Raw genomic sequence first — 12,746 nt, forward strand, 5'->3', positions numbered from 1 at the left:
TTCTAAGGGTATATTTCAAGTAGACTCATGGAGAAAATCATAATTTATATCAGAAGCAAAAGTGAAGGGGAAAGATGCAAGATGGCTGATGAGTCAAAAGCCATATAGACTTCGACCACAGAAAGATCCTAGAAAAACAAAGGAAGCTTGATTGAGAGGAATTTTCAGTGGAGAACTAACAGGACAGAGTCAACTCCAGGGGCAGAAGGGGCGGGAACAGATAAGCCAAGGCTTCCAGCTCTTCGGCCAGTCACCTCAGCACCTGTGCAGGCTCCCACCTGGGATATGCCATCTGGCCACCAGAAATCCTCACATTAGAACTTGCAACTTGGAAGCAATTTGGAAGATAATCTCACAGATGGTTGTGATTCCCTCTGTGGGGAAGTGCTGCATCAAAAACCATCCTGATGACACAGAAGAAAATGGTGAGAAAATGTGAATAGTTTCAACTCTGAGCTCAAAAGCTCGGCATCTGAAAAAAATTTCGAAATATTTCAAAATCTACATTATCTCTTCAGAATAGTGATGTATGGAAAGAGAAATGTCTATGTGAGGGCAACTCAAACAATTGTGAAAAATCCATGTTGTCTTCTAATTGCATGAACAAAAATCGTATGTAAATTAACAGCTTCAGTGTGAATTTCAATATATGTCCAAAATTGTACTGATCAAATCAGGGTAGTAAATCTTTTCTTCTTCTTTGATATTTAAATAAAAAAGAAAAGGAAAAGCTTAGGGAAATAAGCTGTAAAGTTAGAGTAATGCTTTGAGGTATGGCCTAATAATATGCTTTGAGCGTTAAGTATGTGCTAGACATTAGTAGATGCATTATTACATGTGTTATGTTATTTAATCCTCATAATAGTTCTGCAAGCCTTGTGTTACTTTTAAACATTTTTTTAATATGACAACAGGATTAAGATGTTGAATACCTTGCTCAATATCACCAAACTAGAATGTGGTATATTAAGAATGCAGTAGAATTTTCACTATCTCATTTTATGAAGCGTTAATATCTTTATCTTTGAGGTGGTGGGTGGATGTGTCTTCTCCTTCTTGAGTGTTGTTAAAATATTTTATTTTCCATTTACTTATTTTGAAATATTTATTTAATATTGCTGAGGCAGAACAATGGAGAGGGAGAGATAGCTAGACAGAGAGATCTTCCAGCCACTGATTCACTCTCCAAAGGGCTGAAATTCCTGTAGCTGGGAGAAGAAGAAAACAGGAGCCTGGAACTCAATCCAGGTCTTCCACGTGGATGGAAGCAACTCAAATCCTTGGGCCATCATTCACTGCCTTCCTAGACACATTAGCAGGAAGATGGACGGGAAGTAGAGCAGGTAGGACATGAACGGGCACTTTGACATGATTTTCTGATGTTCTGGCAGTGGCCTAACACACAACACTGCAATGCCTACCCCCTTTTTGTCATTTAAAATTTTTTCTATTTATGTGGTTTCATTTTATTCAAAAGGCACACACACACACACACACACACACACACACACACACACGAAGAGAGAAAGTGAGAAACAGAGATCTTTCATCCGTAGGCTCCTTCCCCACATGCTCACAGTAGCCAGGCCTGGGCCAGGCTAAAGCCATGAGCACAGAATTCCATCCAAGCCTCCCAGGAGGGCTCCAGGTTCCCGTCATCTACTGTCTCCCAAGATGAGCAGCAAGCCAGGAAGGAAACTGAGTAGCTAGGACTTGAACGCTGTTCAAAATTGGGATCAGACATCTTAAGCAGTGACTTAACCATTCCATCAAATATTTCAATTAAAAAGAAAGCATAGATAAATTCAGTACAGCTGGGTTTAATTTGGACAATTATGCTGTATTTTAATGGAACAAATAAGAACTTCCACATAGTTTCCCCATGTCATTCTTCCAACTGAGGGGTGGGGGCGGTTATTCCCTCTCCCCTAGAGTCCAGGCTAGGTTTGTGGCTTTTTTTTTTTTTTTTTTTGATGAATGTGAACTGTATGTTTTTCCTGTTTGTTTAAAGACAGCAGCCATCTAAGTCTTGATTATTCAAGACTGATGTTATAAGGAAACCACACCATACAGAGAAAGAGGCCACTGAGAAACAGTTGAACACAGTTTTCTAAGTTGAACACAGCCAAAGAAAGACCTAGCCAGCATCAGAGGATGTAGAACCAACTAGATGAGCAAAACGAATTCCTAATGCACAGAATCACGAGCAGATAAAGTGTGGTTGGTTTTGATTCCCAAGTGTCAGATGGTTACACAATAATAGATAACAGGAACTTAGTGCATTACCTTATTTTGGTGACACAAGCAGGAAACATTCTTACAGTTTTACTTTGAGTTTACTGGCTTATGCTGTCTCTCTGAGATAATAAATCCAGAGCTTAAAAATCAGCTCTGGTTCTGTGGTCTGTGGTTAATTTCATCGATTACGAAACAAGCATTCTCTAGAAGGAAATCTAGTGGAGAAGAATTGCCAGGGATCTTCGGAAAGTTCATACAAAATGTATGGTCTGAAAAACAAGCCTGCGTGTATCAACATCTTAACTTGCATCAAAGCAGTCTCTATCATTTAACTCCACTTTCCTCAAATTTTGAAAAGTCCTGGTACATTTCCAAATTACTTCTATTTGCTGCTATTTTCATGGTAATGCATTGGTATAATGATGATCTTTTTCATCTTTAGGACTAGTCTTCATCATTACTTCCTGTTTTATTTTTAATGGTACATGCTTTCAGGTACCATTCAATAACAAGCAAGGTGGTTTACCATGCCATAAATAAGACAGGAGAGTTAAAGTAGAAATGGAAGATAAAAGTTAAATTCACCATCAGAAGTTATTTTTAAAGATGTGTCTAAGTAGCTCCCTGAAATTTACCTTTAAATTTAGTTTTGAGTTTCCTGGCAACTGAGGCTTTGAGGATTATACACTATGAGATTATATCATGCTAAATGTGACTTCCCTCAGAAAAGAGAAATCTTAAACCTACTGCCAAATTATAAGAGCAATTTATTGCACAGATCTCTTTGCAGGGGGCTGTAAATGATGGAAAAGACAGTGACTTCAAAAGAGATGTACTTTAGAATATAAATGCGTCTCAGACTTTACCATTTAGCCAAGCAGAATAAAATGAAAGGCCTTTTAGTTTCTAAATATGTTTTAGAATTAACTTCTCCTTTTCTCTTCCACAGATAAGAAATTCATATTTATTTATTCATCTATTTTCTAAAAGGCATAGAGATGGAGAGAGGCAGGAGGAGGTGGAGAGGGTTGAGACAGAGAGAAAGACAGAGACAGAGACAGAGAATGAGACACATCTTTCATACCTTGCTTTATTCTCCAACTGCTTGCAACAGCAAGAGCTGGACCAGGCCAAAGACAAGAACTTCATTCAAATGCCCAATGTGGATGGCAAGGGCCCAAATACTTGGATAATTTTCCACTGTCTTATTATGTGCATTAGCAGGAAGCTGGGCTGGGAGCATCACAGTCAGTACATGGGGGTGTTCTGATGTGGAATGCTGGCATTGCAAGTGATGGTTTAACCTGCTGTATCATTACACTAGCCCCGGAATGTCGTGAGTTTTTATCTTTTTGGTTCCAGCTAGTATTTATGGCAACCCTTCCAGGAGCATAATTGTAAAAGAAAGGATAAAAAGAAAAGAGAGAGAAAGAAAAAGAAAGAAACAGAAAGAGAAAGAAAACAAAAGAAGAGAAAAGAAAAGAAAAGAAAAGAGATCCAACTCTCCTAGAGGTCAGGTCCAGGAGAACACTAATTAGTGTTGAAAACATTAATTAAATTTCCACCCCAATATGTAATTATAATTTGACAGATAATACTAATAAAAAATAATTGGAGCTATAAAGTTTATTTAATAGGGGGACATAAAGTTTTGAAGGGAAAGAGGAGGGTGAGGGGAAAGGTAAACAAGTTTATGATTCTGACACCCCCTTACCACCTGAAGCATTAAGGTGTCTTGTGTAACACATCACGGTGCTCTGTTCACACTGGTTATTGCCGTTAAGGAAAAACAAGGTTTGTGTGGAGTGGTAGGATTTCAGCCCTTATACTGAAATGAATTCTGAAGGAGAATGAAAGAAAACTCATGAGAAATTTTCATATCTGTGATTTTTTTGGGAAAAAAGAGAAATGTACAGTGCAAGAGATAGCTATCAGAGGTGGTAACTGCTAAGATGTAGTAGAAAACTAATGGACCCTTCTGAGATTAGTTCTGAAAAGCTAACCTCAAGCACCTGGCACAACGTGCTCATTATATTCCAGAAGACCAAAGATTAGCAATGACCTCACTCTTATTAGTGACCATGTAGAGAAGGTGTGGCCCTTTACATAAAAGTTGCCTAACAGAAAAATAAATTAGATCCTACTGCTTTGCTGAGATTGATAACTACAGCATACACACACACACACACACACACACACACACACACACACACACACACACACACACATATCCAGTTCATTACTATATAACATTTAATCTTCAGGATCAAGTGGCTAAAATAAAAAGCAATTATATTAACATTCTTGGGAAAAACCTGCTTGTAGATCATTATTTAATTGCAAGGTCTTAAATGTAATATCATACATTGTACCAGCCAGTTACCCTCTTAATCTCTTACATAACAGGTAGCAGCACTTCCCACGCCCCCAATCCCTACCTACTTCCCTCTATCATATTACTGTCTTTTTTTCTTTTAAGAAAACATATTCTGTGTGAGAGGTGATACCTCCTGGTACTTGACAATATTGCAGACTTTTGAACAATATTTGATGATTCATGGAATCTGCTAACTTTAACAAAGTAAAAAGTTCCAGCTTAGAATCTATTCAATTGGGGATGTTTCCTTGCAGACACAAACGGGGCTTCAGTGATCAGATACTGAGCTGTTAGGGAATCAGTTGCATCTCCGGCCCTTCCTCCCCGACCCCTACCCTGCCCTGGCCATTTGTTTATTCACTCCAGTACCTACGAATGTGATCTTGTTAGAGACAGGACTTTTAGAAAGGCAGTCGTGTTAAAATATAGCCACTGAGGTCAATCCTAACCCAAGACAACTGTTGCTGAAAGGGGAACATACATATACAAAGATGACCAGATAATCCAGGAGAAAGTGGTCATCTATGAGCCAGAGAGTTCTCTAACAGCCCTCAGAAGGAACCAACCCTGGGGGAACCTTGACCCCGGTACTATGGTCTCCACTAACACTCGTAAGTCTTCAGATTTTTGTCCTTTGAGCCATCCAACTTGTGCTGCGTGGTTAGTAGTAAGCCAAACAAACCAACACAACCTCCATTCCCTTATAAAAAAATATTTAATTGGAGACTTTTTCTGTGTATTTCTCATTTCTTATCCAAAAGAGATGTAGAGGTTCTGTAATGTATTTTTGCATATTAAGTGCCACAGATATCTTTAATGTTTCCTAACCTCCTAAGTTCTGTAATTGTTTTAAATATATTATTTGATAAATCATTGATAATTCCATTAGTCTTTTTTGTTAATCATGTAAAATTGAGGTGAGAGGTAGTTATTCACAAAGTAAATCTTCCAATTTATTTCAAAGTTTATTTTAAAAAATTTACATCTACCTTCATATAAAAATACCAAGTTAGTCATCAAAATAGAATCCAGTTTATATCTCAGTATTTTCCACAATATCTAACCATTCAAAAATGTCACTGCCTTATGTACTTTTATGAATATTTAATTTTCAATTAAATTGAGAGAGATTGTCTAGTATTTTAATCATTCCCCAAATATCTGCAACAGGGGCTGGAAGTTAAAGCCAGGAGCCTGGAACTCTATGCAGATCCAAATACTTGGGCAAGGGACTGAGTACTTGAGCTTCTGCCTGCAGCTTCCCATGGTGCCCAAGTACTTGAAGATGGATACTGGACATAAAAGAGCCCAGACATCAATAAGGCATGTGGATGGAATGCTAGCAGCGCAAGCAGTTCAACTACTATGTGGTGTGCCTGGTTAATTAATTTGCTTCTGGTTTTTCAAATGTATTATTGTGTGCTAGGTCCCAGGCATATAGAGGTATGACCAAGACAATGTCCTAAGGATGTATATATTTGAGGAGTCATGTGATAGTCTGGAGAGGGTCTCTTTTGCATGTCTTTATCTTTACACTATCTTCCCAATACCTTGCAGTTTAGCTTCACCCAATCTTTTATCCACCCTGGAAGCTAAATATTCACAACCTTCTTTGCTGTAGTTTTTTTTTTTTTTTTCTGTAATATAGTCCTAAGAAGTACTGGCCTAGAAAGATAGAGGATTCAGAGAAAATTCAGCCAATTTTCAATAAGTTTACAGTTGTGAAAAATAAACCTTATAAATGCATACTTATTTTTAATCCTCAAATTACAAACTTTCATTTCAGATCCTCTTTGACATATTTTAATCCTGACCTTATGGGGACTTGCCTCTAAGTGTGTTTTTCTATTTTGGGACTATTTCCCGTCTTGCTATTTCTAGACACTGAAGTCTTCCAGCTGTCAAGGTCTTGTACGCTGGCTCACCTCCGGGAGACGGACGGACCTGGAAGCAGCAAGGTGCTCCTGCATCCCCCAGGGAGCAAAAAGCTACACTTCAGGGGGTTTCTTTTGCTCTTCTGATGGCTTACCCTTCAGAGCTCACCAGCACATCATGTACAGAGGATAAACGGGGAGAGGGATGCGCGCACACACACACACACACACACACACACACACACACACACCATCATCATCTTCCCACAAATGGTATATTGGGTGAATGCCCTGACAATGGGAAGGAAAGAGGCCAAGGTGACTTCAATGCTATCAAGCCACTAATTGGGCTTTTCTTGGGAAAATGCCACAGCAGGCCCTAGAAAGCCATCGGAGTAATATTTTATCAGCTTGCACTACCAAGTAGAAGATTGTTGTACACCCTATCACTCTGGTTAAATCCTTCATTTTCATTTCCCTTTGTTGTAAATACTCACGAGTCATTTCATGAAGCTGCAAAAGAAATAGGTGTGAGAGTAAACAAGCTGTAATAGTAATTCTTTCTCTAAATACTGGAACAGTTGCAGGAGGAGGAGGAGGAGGGGGCCAAGCAGCATCTAATGTGTCTCCTCCTCCTCTCTCTCCTCCTTTCCTCCTTCTCTCCTTACTCCTTCCTAATGTCATCTTTTATAAATTTGTCAGCATCCTTGTGTAGACTGTCAGAGGAACCTGGCCGCTTGCTAGATAAACTGACTCAGACCAAACACCAGGGGAGGCTGTCACAGACAGTATGAAGCTAATTCTGCAGAGGTTTGCTTTCCTGAGAGAATGGCACAGGATTTCTAGGGAGAGAGCTCAAGATTCTCCAAGTACCTGCCAGCTGTGACAGGGTAGTGACACCTTGCCTTTGGTTCAGATATCAGTTATTTTTCAAAGTTTTAAATTATATGTGATTCATATTCAAACATAGACAAAGCTAATACACATCAGAGTTCTAAGCATTCATGTGTTTCAAGAAGACAATGATAGAAATAAGTTCCTGAGGGAGTCATTCATTCAATGTATGCTTTATTACACTAAAAAAGTAGGGTCGGTGAGTAAGTGATACAATAAGCAAGGTAACCAGTTGTCTTAATGAACTCTGCATCAGGAGGGAGCTTCAGATGAGTCAACTGTCCTGATATGCAGAGGGATGGAGCCACGTGCTGCAGAAGCATACATGGGACTAGGGCAGCTCAGATCTCAAGTGCTTCTGACGGAAACTCACACCAGAAACCACGGAAGTCCCCATCATGATTCCAGGAAGTATGAGCAAATACATCCTGGAGAAATCCAAGACAGATTTCTGATTTGTTGGCAGGCATGCCTGCTTTCCTCAGAAGTCACTTGGAAAATATAGCCCTCCATATCTACAGCCCTAAACAAAAGAAAACACGAATTCTCCCTGGCTTGTCTTCCCAAGTGTCACTTCCAATGGGGAGAGCCAGACTTGTAGCATCTCAGCAGTGAGGTGGGTATGAAGTCTGCCATGTTAAAGTCGGCTTGAGTATAAAGTTCAGCTATACCTCGTCCCAGCCTCATGAACTTTGACAGGTTACCTAACCTCCTTTACTCTCAATCTGCATGGCTATAAAATGGGCACAATGAAAGGCCTGTGAAGGTTTCACAAATACAGCATTTTGAAGAGTGTTTGGTTCTTTGTAAATGCTCAGTTAATGCTATCCTTTTGAGAGGACCTTCAGCATTTCCCCTAAGAGGCTCTTTGTTTCAGTTTGAAAGCTTTACCCAGGCATAGCAGAACTGTAGTGGTAAGGGAGACTGTTTATAGAACAGTTCTGAAGAATAACCCCTTGAGAGGAGCTTGATTGCTTTTCTCAGTCCCGCTAGAGTAAGCAGCACAACCAGGTTGAAATCCTTTCCTTTGTTCCCATCACTGTTAGAAAAGGGAGGAAGCTAGGGCAGTCACAGCTTCTCACCTTTTCTCACCTGCACTCTGGATTGTCTCCTGTCACAGGGAGCAGGGTATGTACACATTAAGGACATGGATTTCTCTCATGCAGTGACCAAAGACTTAGGGCTGGTTCCTCACCCTCAGTGCACCTGTCCGCTCATTTGTGACACCAAAGTGATGGGTTTCTGTTGGTGCTGATTTAAGTGTGTAATACACTTAAACTGCTAAAACAGTGACCACCAAGATTAGTGCCATATAGGATATTGTTGTAAAAGAACAAAACGAGGAGCTGCTCAAATGCACTTAAGCATGAAATACTGAATCAAGACAGATGGGTCTCATCTAAGCTAGCATTTCTAGGCAGAGAACAAAGCATTGTATTTTGTTTCTACTTTTTTTTTTTTTAAATGCATGAACGAGGCCATAAGCACTAGACTAATTTGATAGCTGGATGAAGATCTGGATGTGGGAACTATGAGGCTGACCTTAGCTCCGTTGTCATGGGAGCAGGTGATTGATAGTTTAAGCACTCGGTTTCCTCATCTTTGAAATAGGGAAGTTATTGGTGGTTCATTCCAAATCCTCAATTCTATGCAGCCAGATCTCCTTTGAAATTTAGCAAGGGGTAATGTAATCTTGGCTACAGAAATTTCTTTTCACATAGCTAGTGTATTTCCACAAGGATTACCAAGTGGGAGACAAAGTCATTTGTTTGTGAGTCATTATGTAAGAATTTGAGCCATAACAAATCTTTAAATCCTTGAGAATGGATTACTTTTAATAGGACAGATAACTTATAAAGTTCCTCCATTGTGAGACTAAAACTGATAAGGACACTTTTTTTTTATTCAACTCAAATGAATTATTGGAGACTCTTAGGATAAAATACAGTTCATATCTATCTAGATAATGCCAATTTATCATTAACACATAGAGAAGCAAAGTGGAGCTCTTATCTAGTTTAGTGCAATTCTCAGCTAAATGAAAATAAGCTGATTTAGGTGAGCTTTGAAAAGCATAAATCCAGAGGGTTTTGTGGAGCTCTCACCAAGCCTGCCTTTCTTTGGATTATGTTGCTAGAATCTGGAGCCCCAAAGCTTTGTCTAGTCATTGTGACACTGAGGGTGAGGATGGAGCTTCAAAAGGTTCGTCTGTTGCGGCTGCTGTGGCTCAGCCACCTTTATCAATTTTATAAATTGTAGCAGGGGCTTGAATATTTCATTTAGGAAAAAAAAACCTGTGTTATGGAATAAAAAGGTATAGAGGTAGACTGGTTTGAATCAGGAAATGTCTATTAAAATCACCAGTTTGTAATCAAAGATTTAAATTTTAGCTTTGCCACTTTTTAGATGTGTGACCTTGGACCAGTTATCTAATCTGTATAAGCCACACTCTGGACGGTTTTGCTTACTTTACCAGGTTGTAGTGGGAATAATCCATGGCCACAGTGCCTGTAACACAGCACTAATAAATGGTGACTGGTGGATAGCTCTGAGGACAGATCATCTGTGTTCTCTTGGGTGGCTTCCTGACTCCCTTTGGAACATCTCCAACTATAGCAAGCACTATTTAAGCCTTCTGCAATCATGCTTGAGTCTAAACCTCAGCCCTTACTGAGCTCCAACCAAAACTCAAAGTGGACACCGGACAAAGGTTCACTCTGATATTGTGTGGCTAAGTTGAAACCAAAGCATGCAGAAATGTGTGGAAATTCACCAACGGAATACTGGCCCGTGGATGACTGTTAGCAGAAAAAAAAAAAACGACATGACAGCATAAGAATGTGAGTATAAATATGTAGAGAAGATCTGGAAAGACATAAATATCAATTTGACTAAATGTGTAATTAGCAAACCCCTCCCCTAAAAAAAGTGAGACCAGAAGTCATGGTTCAAGCTTAAATAGACATCTAGAACATAGAATTTGTACAATAAGCCAAAATTGAGAAGAAATAAGGAATTTGTGACTGGATAGAAGTCACCTTCTTCCTGGTTATCACAAAGTCAGCTGGGATAGCTCAGATACAACTTCTAGAGACTGATAGCATCAGGTTAGAAGGCAAATGAAGCACCTGGCCAGTTATCTTGGTGCAAACTACTTTCTCTGTATATACTCAAAAGGTCAGGTAGGAGACCAACACCCTTGCTTTCTCCTTGAAAAATTCAATGTCTTCAGAGGTATCAACTGAATACCATTGGTAAAGTACACTTTTATGCAAAATGAAATCAGATGTTAAATTTATATTTCTGTTCATATATTTCTATACCAAAGAAAGAAAGAGATGACTTCTATGTGACAGCTATTTGCCATAAAGAATATCTGATCGATGGGTTTTAAAATGTCAAATCCATTCATTAAGAGGGAGTGGAGAGTACTTATTATTAATTAGCAAAATGCTTTTGTTGCTTGAAATTAGTCTTCACAAAGCTCTCCCCCTCTCCACCCCTTTCTCCCTTCTTGGGTTGCAGGAGGAAAACTGAGCAGAATCGTGCAGCTGTGTGAAGTTGTACTGATTTGTTTCCCTTTGACCTGCAGATTCCGCTAGTGAGAGACCCCATTGGTACACCAATGCCATGAGTTGATTGTGCTTTGTGTTGGCTTATGGAATTTAGGGAGAGATTTTGCTTGATGGATGAGATCTTTGTCAAGGTGCACAGGAAACTCTGATGGCTCTCTGGCTGGGCCTGACATGCTGTCTGTTTCCAGCCCTGTCTTCCTAGCTTGCCCACTTGGTATTGGAGTTAGTCTTACTCAACCTGTAATTCATTGAGTTCTACTGGTGAGTTAAGTGAGGTGCTGTGCTTCTGGCACGGCACAGAAAGAACCTGAATGAAGCCAAGGAAGAATGAATGGAGAGAACCCTGTTAATGGACTTGCCCTCGAGTATTAAATAGTAGGGGAGAGCTAGGGACAGCAGGATGCTTCTGTTGTTGAAGAAACATTCTTAAGACTGTCAGTCACCAGTCCTTAACAATCCTTCAATTCTTCCCTCCCGCTAGTATAGCAATCTGCAGATCTATACAAACCAGCAGCGTGGCCATTATAAAGAAATGAGTTTATTGTGAAACAAACACAAAAGAGAAGAAAACGTTTCTTGCTCATTTACAACTGATGTAACCTTGTTAATACCCCTTCTATGAATAAAAGAACAAGGAATTTAAGAAATAAATGTGTACAGCAGCATAACCTGAATAGTCACTTAAATACAGACAACCCCTCACTCCCAATTGAAAAGAGAAACACAAGAAAGTGACGCAGTTACACCAGGCAAAACTGAGGCAGCTGGAAATGCTGGATTCCATCATATCTGTAAAAGGTCACTTGAGTCCTTTGCTATTTATACCCACAGATAGACATCTAGCGCACTACTGGCTGCAAGGGCTTGCAAAGAAGCTACTGCTTCTGCAGGCTGAAGGTGAGGATGCGGCAGTGGAGTGAGTGAAGGGTGTGCAAAAGTTAAACCCTTCAAGGACCAGTCAGAGAGAGGGTAAGCAATTCCACCAGCTCCTGCCTAAATTACTGCTCCCAACTGCGCATAAGACAAGTCTTGAACACGCCCTGTAATCACCCAGAGGGCTTTGATTGAGAAATTCCCTTTCTCAAAACCCAAAGGCACCTGAGCCCAGCCCCCTCCTCCCAGTGCAACTCTTCCTGCCCTCCCCCAACCCCAGCCCACCCCAACCAATGCAAATCTAGCCATTGGCAGAGTTCCCAGGCTTGACCACAGCCAGCAGCAGCCAGGCAATCAGCGAAGACCCAGCCATCAGACCTCAGGGGTACCTCAAGCACAGAAAACAAAAGAGACGAAATACAACCTGTCCTTACCCGCTTCTTAAAAAATTGGAAGGCTGAGCATTTCTTGACTGGGAATCCATTCATGTCTTTGTTTACCATTTTCCACGGCGGGACATTCACAGTTAAGATCCAGGGTGGCACCGCCTGGTTAGTGCATCTGTTTCCCGGGCCCCCTCCAGGAGACAGTTAATGAAGACCGAGCGGGATGGGCAATCTGGTGGGGCTCCCTTCTTCACTCAAACATTCTGCAGCGCTTGCGACTGCCGCAGCTTCTCCCCACGCTCAGTGGCAGCCAGCGGAGAGGATCTTTCTCTCTCCATCCTTGCCCCGGAGCCTAAGCATCCCTGCTGCGAGACCCGTGGGGGTTGGGGGGTGGCAGCAAGAGGCGGGATCTCGCAACACCAGGCGGCCTTGGGTACCTGGCCGCCCCTCGGCTACCTGGCTGCGCGGCGACTGGTGCTAGAAGGAGCCGCGCTTCTCCAGGTGATGCGCTGCTGGAGGTACCGGAGAG

The 12,746-nt window shown here is 40.8% G+C and overlaps 1 protein-coding gene across 1 annotated transcript in view; it reads right to left on the bottom strand.

Annotated features, from left to right (window-relative positions):
* The window catches only part of SGK1 (serum/glucocorticoid regulated kinase 1), a 112,008-nt gene extending 99,674 nt beyond the window's left edge, over positions 1-12,334 (bottom strand). The window contains exon 1 of the mRNA XM_040965670.1: positions 12,266-12,334. Coding sequence (XP_040821604.1) covers positions 12,266-12,334 — 69 coding nt within the window. The remainder of the gene's footprint in view (positions 1-12,265) is intronic.
* Between the last annotated feature and the right edge of the window lie 412 nt (positions 12,335-12,746).

Source organism: Ochotona curzoniae, unplaced genomic scaffold (genome assembly GCF_017591425.1).
Source record: "Ochotona curzoniae isolate NIBS_2020 unplaced genomic scaffold, NIBS_Ocur_1.0 scaffold_3890, whole genome shotgun sequence".
Taxonomy (NCBI): domain Eukaryota; kingdom Metazoa; phylum Chordata; class Mammalia; order Lagomorpha; family Ochotonidae; genus Ochotona; species Ochotona curzoniae.